Here is a 12037-nt window from a genome sequence, read left to right as displayed (position 1 = left end):
TAAGGTTTGTTACACGTATATTACAATAGGTCTGTGTAAAATGCTTTCAAAAATATAGGTAGGGAATCGCAGAACATCCCATGCTGGGACAGACCCACAAGGATCATTGAGTCCAGATCCTGAATCCATGCAGGACCAGACAAAAATCAAACCTTATGAACTCTGACAGTTTTGGGGCTGAGCCCACTGCCCTGGGCAGCCTGTTCCATGCCATCCACCCTCTCTCTGGTGCAGAACTTTTCTCCCCCCGCAGCACAGCCCCATGCTGTTCCCTGGAGCCCTGTTGCTATCACAGAGAGCAGGGCTCAGTGCTGCCCTTCTGCTCCCTGTGAAGAGCTGCAGCCACCATGAGGTCTCCCCTCAGCTCCTCTGCTCTGGGCTGTGTAAACTCAGGGACCTCAGCCATTCCTCTAGTCTCCTTGCCATCTCTGTAGTACTCCTTCGAATGTTCTCTAATAGTTCCATGACCTCCTTATTTTGTGGCTCCCAAAGCTGCATGCAGAAGTCCAGTAAAAGCTGCTGGTTGCTTGAATATTAACTCGATGTGTAAAATCATTTTTTCATCGCAACCTTTCAAGTCAGTTGGTTAAAAGATGTTCTGCTATTTGTAATGTCTCAGCTGTGGGAGCTTAGCTGGAAACCTATATTAGACAAGAGGAAAGTACAGGAATTTCTTGCTTTATTTGCAGCAACAACAAAAAAACCCCACAGGGGGAGGGGCAAAGGGCAGGTGATGTCATGGAATTTGTTAACCCATTACTTCTAGCAAGAACTTTTCTGCTTTTCTCTAATTTAATCTTTTTATTTCTTGTTCACCAGTCTTTTGAGAATCTCTCTGTGGAGTCTGGAGGTTCACTGCATGAAAGGGATGATATTCAAGGTGGGTTGTTCCTGTAATATTTAGTGAAAACAGATACAGAATTGTGTTTATCTTGGTCACTTTGTTTGTAACACCTTTGCTTCCAGAAAACTTTACCATAAAAATAACTGCTGTTGCAGAGGTTTTATACTTCTGTTACTAACCACTTGAGGATGCTTTTTTGGGAGAATTAAAGAAAGTGAGACCCAAAGCACTTCTGTATGCCATTGTATGGCTGATGCTTTGTTTGGTCACTTCCTTAAAGAAAGTTATGCTGACCATATGACTAGTAAAGGTAAAATACTATGACCCTTTAATTTGTTCTAAAACCTCTGTCAGCCCTGTTTAGAGTCAACTAGCATTAAAGAACAACTTGGGATGAGAGCTGCTTAAGTATTCACAGTTGGCTAATACTGGCTTTGCACTCAGTGTGTGGTCATGTCTAAAATTCATTCCTTTGCGTTTGATGCTTTATTTTCAGGACATCTTCGAGCAGAGGAGGTTGACAGCATGCTCCTAAGGAATGGCAGTGGAATTGAATCAGCTCTGTTGTATGCTAAAGCGTGGTCAAAATATACCAAGGATGTAGTCGCATGGGTAGAAAAAAAGCTTAGCTTGGGTGAGTGGCTCTTTTTGGTATTTAATCAGCTTTGTCATGATGGAATTAAATCTGTTGTCAGGGCCCTGTGCTGCAGACTGTCAATAATGTGATTTCTAAATTAGGAGCTATTCCACTGAAATGGACAGAACTATTATCCATTTCCTATAATTAAGGGCCTGCAAAAAGTGAAGGTGGTCCTAGGCTTTCTCTTAGAGGAAGAATGTAAAAAGCATTTAGCATGTGGTATGATTATTACTATGAATAGTTAATTGTGTGATTATTTTGTTTGTTTTTACAGAAGTGGAATGTGCTAAAAACTTAGCAAAAATGGCTGAAACTGCTAAAGCTGTTGTTGGACCCCAGGTGAGTAGGGCTTAGAGGCTGTTTTTAAGTCTTCAATATATATCGGAAGCTTTCCCCAAAAGAGAAGGTTTTGGGACACCAAGGAATAGATTTTATTTGATACGGAAATGATTTATAATGCCAGTCACTGTAAGAGATCTCTTGTATTCTCATCGTCACTGAGAATTTGGATAAATTTGTTTTATTTCCCTAATGTCTTCTGTGTTTTGTAATTTGCACTTGTAGACTTTCTGAGTTTTCCTAGTAAAATGAAATGTAACTGAGAAATCAGTCGTATTCAATATTCATACCTAAATGACCTCCACACAAACTTAAATATACTTCATTAATCGCAATAGGAAGTCTAGTTCAATTATACTGACAGTCCTGATGTCAGCATACCTCTCAATGTTTTTTTTCTCTGTAATTTTAGGATTATATGCCATTCCAATCAATATTCCTTAATGCTTTTCAAAATGATATTGAGAACAATCAACTTTGGCAACAAACAGCTGCTGCTCTCCAGACTAACAAATTTGTACAGGTAAAGCTACAGAAAGTGACAAAGATTTTTTTTTTTTCTTAGATTTTTAAGAAGTTTTGTAACAGCACAGATTATTTGAAAGAACAAACTTTCTGCTTCTAAGTCTTTTACATACTCTATTAATGTTTCCTATTTAGCCTCTTCTGGGAAGAAAAAATGAGTTGGATAGACAAAGGAAAGAAATCAAGGAGCTTTGGCAGCGTGAGCAGAAAAAAATGGTTGGTGTTTTTCATATCTTACAGTGTTAAATCTCAAGTTCTTCAGAAGGTCCATGCTTTCAAGCTAGGCTGTCTCATGTTACGTGCTTCAATTCACATGCCAAATCTGTACTGTTTAATTGATGTAGAATGTAGCTACCAATTTTACAGCATGTTCCTATTTGTAAGAGGCTATTTTTCTATGACTTTGTTTAAATTACAGAATACAGATCTGTGTACACTGTCTTCTTAAAACATCATGTTAAATAACCAATATAATATATATAATAATATAGCCAATAAATAATTTTTACTTTTGTGTGTGTGTGGCAATCGGCAGCAAGAGCTGGAAGCTTCTCTAAGAAAAGCCAAGTTGCTATATACGCAGCGTCAAGATGAGTACGAAAAGGCCAAATCCTGCACTGCTCGTGCTGAAGAGGAACATCTTAGCTCAAGTGGAAGCTTTGCAAAAGACGTCAGCAAGCAACTGGAAAAAAAACGAAGGCTAGAAGAGGACGCTCTTCAAAAAGTACAGATTTTTGTTACTTATTGGTTTTGCTCATGCTTTCCCACTGAGATCATCTGAGCAAGTGTTCTGTTCCTAATTCTTCGCTTTAATTATGCTACTTTCATTCAGGCTTTTATCCTAAATGGGAATCTCCCATTACAGGCTGTGGTTTGTGTTTGTGCCTGTAGTTTTTCTCACTTCTAGTAGCAAGTAGTCCATCAACCCTTTTTACTTGTTTTGTCTAGGCTGAAGAGGCCAATGAATACTATAAAGCAAGCATGGCAGAAGTTGAAGAAAAAAGAAGTGATTTGGAAAGCTTTAAAAGTGATGTTTTAACGCAGCTTCGGGAACTTATTTACCAATGTGATTTAACTCTTAAAGCTGTAAGTGCGCTTTTTAAAGTAATACTGGCAGTAACATGACTTGGCTTAATTTTTAAGTAGAGGTATGTAAGGATTCTTAAGGATGAAAGAGAACTGCCATACCACTGACATCTACCTCTGATGTCATGGAGGAACATAATGAGGTAGAGGCATTTCTTTCAGAGCAGCACTTGTAACATTCCCTCCAGAGGGTGAAAATTGACTTTTTGGTAGTATCAAACCATGCTGTTTATCCTATTCAATCCAAAGTAGGAAACCACTCTTTGCTACTTGATGTGCTGTTTAGCCAGAGAGGAAAAGAGGAACACTGCCTCATAAACAGCATCTGCAGTAGACACCTGGGAATTCTGCACAAAATGCAGTCCTACAAGATTCACTATTTCCTAGAATTTTCTAGTAGTATTCTTTAAATTGTCTTGATACTAATTTGAGAAATGCTTAGGGAGTGATATACAAATACTGGAATATTTCTTCTCCTAACAGGTAACAGTTAACCTGTTCCAGCTGCAGCATGCACAGGTTGTATCTCTTCCAGTGAACTGCCAGTCACTCTGTGAGAGTGCCAAACTTTATGACCCTGGTCAGCAGTATTCAGAGTTTGTGAAAAGTTTGCCTAAGGAAGGCATTCGTATTGAACCAGGTTCTTTTGAAACCCAGAGCTCCCAGATTGATGGGTGAGTCTCAAACTAATGGTGATACCTTTGCTTTAGAGTTAAATGGAAGGCATAGATGTCTAGAATTGAAACAAAACTTTCGTAAGAATAAAATGAGTCCTGGTGTTTTACCATATTTTAGCATTCTTTTACATATGTCTGGTAGTTGATTACTATGTATAATGTTGCCATTGAAATCTGACTTAAATTCCAAAGCAGTGTCACTTTGCATATTAAGACTTGCAAAAACATCAACAATGTGTTCACTTCTTACTGCTTTAACATAGATGTTAGTTAGCATTCAAAAAGAATGACTTCTGAACTCTGGTGTTTACTGGTGTGAGTATTTGATACTCAGTTTTTGGAAAATCTGAGGTTTTTCTCTTTTTTTGACTGCCTTGCTGCTACTGTACGTGTGGAGGTTTTGAACATTTTGGGAAGGAAGCTGTGTTGAATTTTTGTCCCATACAATAAAATTATAAAGAAAATTTCCAGTCAGTGTGAAATGGTAGCTTGTACTGTTAATCTATTAAAGGTATAGCTAAGAATAAAATAATAAAAACAAGACAAAGATTTGTCAATATTCAAAATGCTGTGTCTGCCTAGAACTTGATGTAAAATAGTCATCCTGGCACCCAAGTGTGAGAGTATCCATTCCACTCTATGTTTCACAGTTCTACAGGAAAGTGTGGTATTGTTTTTCAAAAGAGAACTAAATACAAAAACCTAATGCTTGAGTCAGACTTGTACCAACAAAAGCCAGGAAATGCTGAGTTAAAGCAGAGATTCTTTGTCCTTGTCTCTCAACTTCCTACCTTTTAAGACTGATTTAGACTGTATTCATAAACTTTAACCTCGGGGATTTAACTGTACAGCTCCCCGAGAAAGCGTTAAGGGTGAAACCTCTAACTTTTTATACTCTTCCAGCTATTTACTGCACATGAATCATACAAGAACCCGTGTCTTCCCCCCCAGCTTCTCCCCCCCCCCAACCTTGTTTGACATGGCCTTGTGATTCTTTGGGAGCTCTGTATTTAAGTGACAGTAGCTTGGGCAAATGCATGTTTTAATGTTTTTCAGTCTATTTTCTCCTGCTAGAATCCATTAAGCAACAGTACTTGGCTAATAGGCTTTTTCTTGTACTTTGCATTGATAAGACTTAACTGTTTCCTGTCCACATCTTGAGAGCAGATTTTTACTGTGGATTTATGGCTCTGCCAGGTTCAGCACATTTACGGTTGTTTTTTTTGTTTGTTTTGTTTTTTTCTGTTTTACTTGGTATTCCTTTTTTTCTCGGTGCTGTTGTTGCTCTTGTTTTTCAGGCAGAAATGTAGATCCTGCAGCAGTACCTTGCAAAATTTTAACATCTATATGTTTATTTGTGAATAGAGGGTAGGGAATCTTTCAGAGGAAAGTGTGAGAACAGGATGGAATAGCTATTATGTTATTTTGGTCTTTCAACAGATCTGCTGTATTTTCAAAATCTGAAAAATAAGCCATTAAACCTTGCAGAGGTCTGGAGGAGCTGATTTGCATGAAAGAAAAAAATATATATACTTAATTAAAAATAGATTGCCATGCTGCTTTCTAATTTTGGCTTTACTAATGACAGGGCAAATATGAATGTTCATGAACAGCAATGAAATGAAAGATGTTTGCGTTGGGATGGAAATAAAAAGTTTTCATTTAATTCTGTGTTATTCATGCTTCTAATTACTTTCTTCTTTTTGAAGGGTTTTTAATAAGCAATCAGCCAACAGTATCCATACATCACATGGTAACTTATCTCAGTGTTCAGGAGACTTTCCAGCCCAGATGTTAGATGATGTGGGAAGTCCAATCTATCATCGTTCCCAGAGGATTGGTGAGAAGAGATCGTCCAGCAGCACAGATATCCAAGGTAGTTCTGTTTCAGCTAGAGTTCAGTCTCTGAATAAAAATAGCAGGAAAAACAGGTGCTTGATGACTCACCATCAGAAACAGCACTAAAGGGGAAAAGAAGACATTTTAGAGTTTGAAGCCTGAAAGCAGTTGTGTTCTCAAGCATCAGAAAAAATGGAAAAGTGTCTGTGTGTGTAGTTTAGGTTCTCTGACCAGAAAGGTGTAACTCAAACACCAGGTTCTCTTAAGCTCAATGTATTGATGTAATCGGGTTATCTAGATTTATCCGTGATAGAGGCTGCTGCCCCTAGAAGGGGAGAAATGAACAAAAACAACGGCAGCAATCTAAGGAAAGAAATTATTTTACTAAATACGAGACACAATATGATACAATATAACTACAACTACTATATCAAACAAGGCAGAGAAAAAAGAAAGAGAGAAAAAGAGTCCCGGAGAACCGGGGGCCTACTGCAATCTCTAGGCGACAGGCTGGAACGTTGCTGATAGAGCGAGACGGCAGGGATGGAGCGCTCCAAAGCGAAAGACAGGGCGAAAAGAGGGACGTTCCAGCCTGGGAGCGAGATTATATGTGTGTCCTCCTCCTCTGGTGATTCATCTCTGGCCGCGTTGTCCCCTGGGATATGTAGTTTCCTCCAAGGGCTGAGTACTCGGGATGCTGCCATTCCACAGATCTGGAGCATGAACCTTCCACACTTCCGCATACCCTCTGTTACACTTCCACATACCCTCTATTACACTTCCACATACCCTCTGTTACACTTCCACATACCCTCTGTTACACTTCCACATACCCTCTGTTACACTTCCACATACCCTTTGTTACACTTCCACATACCCTCTGTTACACTTCCACATACCCTCTGTTACACTTCCACATACCCTCTGTTACACTTCCACATACCCTCTGTTACACTTCCACATACCCTCTGTTACACTTTCTTATACCACCAAAACAGTTCATACCGCACATGATGTCATGATGTAGAATATTGACAGCACAAAACCATGACAATTGAATTATCTCAATAAATATCAGCAATTTGGTCATATGTTTTTTGTTAAAACTATGTTGATTTTAGCTGTTCTGCAGAAGTATGAGTATCAAGCTCTTTGAAATTGTTTTTTTTCATACTGAAGCTTTCACAGACATGTATTCTGTTCATATAACTGTAGCAATATTTTCCTATTTTGAACATAATAACTATTTTTTACTAAAAAAAGATTGTCTTTTATTCTTCACATTTGTAATTGGATTTTATTTCTAAAAGTGATGCGAGGGCCACCACCATTCAGATCTTGGTCAGTTGGAAACCAGAGTGGAGGAATGTGCAGTGATTCTGAAAGTGCAGGAGGAAGCAGTGAGTCGCGATCTATGGATTCTCCATCTGCTAGCCCAGGTACAGCTACAGTCGCTGCTATACTAATTTTTAGATCTTTACTTTGGACTTTTTCAAATTAACAAAGATGTCGTTGTTAACTTAGCAAATGTTGGGCGGAGCCTACAGTGACAATGAGCAGATGGGTGGAAGTGATATTTTGAGCTTCCTGGATTTTTTTCTGTCATCTTCTAGGGGATTTTAAAAGACGACTTCCACGAACGCCGTCTACTGGTACTATGTCATCTGCAGATGATCTTGATGAAAGAGAACCACCATCTCCTTCAGACTGTGGTAATGTTGTTTCCAACCTGAATTCCCCAAAAGATGGCTGTTGTCATGTAGTGCGACTCTTCTCTTTAATGAGCTTGAGGAAAAATACACTAAATGTATTGTGGTTGCCAGCACATCTGTTTAATCAGTGTTCAAGCTTTTAAGAACCTTTCTAGGCCATTAACTCTATGCATAAACTTTAAATTTTTATCTGTAAAAGAAAGGATTTTTTGTGGGAGGGGAGTACTGCTAGTTTGGATCAGTCATGAAAAGCACCGGTTGGTATTGTGCTTTAGAACACTTCAGGTACTGTTCTAATGTTATCATAGAGGATTGAGAATTAATGTAATGGTTTTCTAGTGGCTCTGTGTGGGTTCTTCTGTGAGCGTGTATTCTTACCTTCTCTAATATATACTTATGAAGTACTTCCAAAACATTGCAAGCCGAACTGTAATCACCTTTCATGTTCTAATAAAGGATTTTGAAATAGACAGAATGGAACTTGCATGAATAGTTGCCTGATTTGTGATGTTACTTCAATTAAATATCGAAGTATTTTCACATGCCAATAATGGAGGACAAAACTGACATACTTAAAAACGAAAAACTGTTTAATTCCACTTCTATGTAAGACAATACAATAGTTAATCTGTTGTGCAGTATGTAACAATGTTTTGCTTCCTTGTGATTCTACGGCACAGTTCTTTAATAAAATATATATATATATTTATATATAGTATATATATATACTATATCTCGTTAATAGACATTACAGTGACTGAAACAAAAATTCTCTCCAGGTTTAAATGATCTGACATCTGAAACTGCAAATTCTCCAGGACCTTTTAGAAACACTAATATGTCTAAAGCGGCACAAACACATAAACTACGGAAGCTGAGAGCTCTGTCTAAATGCAGAGAATGTGACAGCTTGGTGGTATTTGGAGCTGAATGTGAGGAGGTAAGCTGGAAAGTATTTTAAGTTGCTGCTTTAAATTTATGTGAAGTTGAGAATTTTGTAAACTTTTTTCTATGCAAAAGGTACAGATTTTGTAGGTCATAAAATTCTCATGATCAAAGACATCACTGACTAATAAATCTTCTTGTTTGCCTATGGGGATGACAAGTCTTTGTTTTTCCTCATGTGGGGTGGCAAACATCAACAGTATTTCTCGTGGTGTTAGATTGTGTCAAACCACGTACTTATTCTCTCCCTCATAGTGTTCACTTGCATGCCATAAGAAATGTTTAGAGACATTAGCTATACAGTGTGGGCACAAAAAACTTCATGGAAGGCTTCATCTGTTTGGAGTGGAATTTGCTCAAGCTGCCAAAAGTATTCCTGATGGCATTCCTTTCATCATCAAGAAGTGTACATCAGAAATTGAAAGCAGAGCACTGAATGTCAAGGTATGGTCAAGTTTGTTTATAAAAACATATATGGAAATATCTTTGAAGATATTTCTGTACTGATAATCTCATCCATGTTATACTCGTGCTCTTGCTTATTAAATTAAAATTGATCTGTATTAGTCTTTTAATTTCAGGGTATCTATCGTGTGAATGGAGCCAAATCAAGAGTTGAAAAGCTTTGTCAAGCTTTTGAAAATGGAAATGATTTGGTTGAGCTCTCAGAGCTTTATGCACATGATATTAGCAATGTTCTCAAGCTGTATCTTCGCCAGGTATGTGTTTAAGAGGTCAAATGAAAAACCACTGTAATATAGTATATTTCTTCAGTTCAATCAAGAAAAACTCCTTTTAGTAATCCTGCAACTTAAGTCTGTATATTTGTAGTAGGGTTTCTTTTCTTATAGAGCATGTGATGGGGCAGAGAAAGCTGTGAGATTACTGACAGCTGGTATAAGAATCTAGATTCTGCATGGGCAAGATGGGTCTTAAATGCCAGTACTGCTTACAGCTTTTATTTATCTGTGGTAAAGCCAAACTGTTTAAAACTTATGTTTTTTGGTCACGTGTTGTTCTGTATCTGCAATGTAGCATCTTCCCTCATAGCAATAACCTTGAAATCTGAACATGTGTTGATAAGTGCTCAGTGTTGAAGCTCCTGTAGCAAAGTTCTTGCGAAAGATGTATGGAAGGAAGTGTAAGGGGGTGTTTCTTCACCCAGATTTATTTTTTTTTTTAACAAACTGGTTTGAGCTAATATAGACTAAACGTTGTCTTAAAAAAACAAAAAAACCACACTCAACCAGACAAGGTTGAAGATAAACTGGAAAGAAACAGAAGTTAAAATTTGGGCTTGAATAATTTCTGCTATGTTCACGTTTCTTCAGCTTCCAGAACCCTTGATTTTATTTCGGCTTTACAATGAGTTCATTGGACTTGCAAAAGAAAGCCAGAGCATCAGTGAGGAATTGGATGCTAAACAAGCTAGCCCCAAGTCAAAGAAAAGGCAATCAATCTGTATTGAACTGAATAGGATCATCATTAAAATTAAAGATCTTCTGAAACAACTGCCTGTACCCAACTATAACACTCTTCAGTACCTTATTGGCCATCTTCACAGGTGAGAATAGGTTCCAACTGCCAGTTGATGTTGAAAGCTGAACTGTATAGTTCAGTATATAGTGAGTATTAGGAAACTCTTTGTACTTTTTTGGATGACAGTAGAAGTTATTTGTATTTGCCACTGTTTTTTTCCTATAAATAGTTGTGTGATCTTGAGCATGCTGCAGTTGTGTTCTGTCATATGCTACATCCTTATGTTGAAAGAGAACATAATGGTGCTTCAAAAATAGCATAAGTAGTGTTAGTTTGTCTCTGTATATATTAAACCCAACAAACATAAGTGTAGATCTTTGAGTCATCATGTTGCTAGATTCTAACCTGTTTCCCAATCTCCCTTCCCTTTCCTCCCACCACCCTCCTCCCAATTCCTCAAAATTCCAAATAGTCACTAATGATGCTAAATGAAGTGTTAGAACACCACACCCTGTGTGGAGGGGCTTAGTCTGTGTTGCTGTTAAGTGCTGTCTTCAGTGATGATTCTGCCTGCTACCCATCCAAACCCACCTCAAGTTTGTTTTTTATCTTTTAGCTTCTTCAGATATAAATGAGAATTAGTATCTACAATATTTCTGAAGTAGTGAAACCCTCCAACTCTTGAGTTTTTCTCACCTCTCCTTATGCAGGGTTACAGAACAGTCTGATGAAAACAAAATGTCAGCTAGCAACCTTGGCATAATATTTGGCCCAACTCTAATCAGGCCACGCCAAACAGATGCTACAGTGTCTTTATCATCACTTGCGGATTATCCATATCAGGCCCGGGTAGTGGAGCTGCTCATTACATACTATGAGAAGATATTTGATGTTTCATTGCAACCATTTCTGAGCACATCACAGACTGAAGAAAATGCCGTTACAGTCAGAATTGCTTTTTCAGCAGAAGAGAGGGAGCCACAGCAGCAGAGGAAGTCATTTGTTGCTGTGAAGGAAGTGAGTCACTTCTCTTGTACTTTTCTGGGGAGGAATGCCTTTTCTCTTGTTCTCATTTACTTTTGCTCTGGCTTCTGTTAACAGGGTGTTCTAATAGCTCCAAGTGAAAACAGAGCTTCAGAAACAACTGCATTGCTTTTGGAATCAAACAATAGCAAGAATGCAAAAGCACAAGTAGATACAACTGTGACTGGTTAGTGGGCTTTTATGTATTGAGTTGGTAAATAATTAGCAGTCTTGTTTAATCAGATCATAGTATTTGCTGTTCTTCAATTTAGTAAGTCTTGTCTAAAAATTGCTTGTCGCTGCTCACTGCAGAGTTTGTCTTCATAGCAGGAGGATTACATCTTTTAAGGGCTTTTGGTTTTTAAAAAAAAAAAAAGTGTTTAGAGAATCAGTTTAAAGTATTTAAGAGAGCACAACAGTGAGCTGTGATTTCTCTTGAAACAGAATAAATAAACTTGAGGTGACTATGGGTTTCTACAATCTACTATAGTGCTATAAACCAATACAGAGTAATTATACAGAGTAATTAATGTGTTTTGACTGTTGTTTCCTCCAGAACATCCGTCAGTGCAACTTGGTGGAACTAAATCAGAGGGCTCTGGAAAGAATAATTCTCTACTGGAGTCATCAGCTACCAGCATTTTGGACATTCATATTTCTGCTCCAAAAGAGCCAGGTATAGTGCAAAATCCAGAAGTGTTAAAATCTTAAAAATGAAAAATAAATAGGAATAGTAAAGTGCTAGCAAGAGAAAAAATAATACAGCGTGGTTCTTCCTGATTTTTTCCTCCTTGGTCACATCTGTACATTATCTGTTTTAATGTTATGGAAATGCTAAAATTTGGCTATTGTGGGATACTCTTAGTAATGAGTACAGGATAGACCCAAAAGCTGTTATCCCATTACTGTACCAGCTGTGAAGGGGTCG

At 37.9% G+C, this 12037-nt stretch overlaps 1 protein-coding gene across 3 annotated transcripts in view; it reads left to right on the top strand.

Moving 5' to 3' along the window:
- The window catches only part of ARHGAP29 (Rho GTPase activating protein 29), a 47239-nt gene that overhangs the window by 33187 nt on the left and 2015 nt on the right, over positions 1-12037 (top strand). For 2 of the 3 annotated variants that reach the window (XM_072342634.1, XM_072342636.1), the window contains 18 exons: positions 820-880; positions 1341-1478; positions 1759-1823; positions 2236-2346; positions 2484-2564; positions 2884-3072; positions 3297-3434; positions 3918-4108; positions 5821-5987; positions 7261-7389; positions 7564-7662; positions 8442-8602; positions 8863-9051; positions 9189-9326; positions 9939-10171; positions 10797-11103; positions 11188-11296; positions 11666-11785. In XM_072342634.1, coding sequence (XP_072198735.1) covers positions 820-880; positions 1341-1478; positions 1759-1823; positions 2236-2346; positions 2484-2564; positions 2884-3072; positions 3297-3434; positions 3918-4108; positions 5821-5987; positions 7261-7389; positions 7564-7662; positions 8442-8602; positions 8863-9051; positions 9189-9326; positions 9939-10171; positions 10797-11103; positions 11188-11296; positions 11666-11785 — 2626 coding nt within the window. The remainder of the gene's footprint in view (positions 1-819; positions 881-1340; positions 1479-1758; positions 1824-2235; positions 2347-2483; positions 2565-2883; positions 3073-3296; positions 3435-3917; positions 4109-5820; positions 5988-7260; positions 7390-7563; positions 7663-8441; positions 8603-8862; positions 9052-9188; positions 9327-9938; positions 10172-10796; positions 11104-11187; positions 11297-11665; positions 11786-12037) is intronic. The other variant, XM_072342635.1, reaches the window with a different exon arrangement.

This window comes from Excalfactoria chinensis, chromosome 8 (assembly GCF_039878825.1).
Source record: "Excalfactoria chinensis isolate bCotChi1 chromosome 8, bCotChi1.hap2, whole genome shotgun sequence".
NCBI classification, from domain to species: domain Eukaryota; kingdom Metazoa; phylum Chordata; class Aves; order Galliformes; family Phasianidae; genus Excalfactoria; species Excalfactoria chinensis.
The sequence above is the reverse complement of the archived record's forward strand: the minus strand, read 5'-3'. Positions and strand labels throughout refer to the sequence as shown.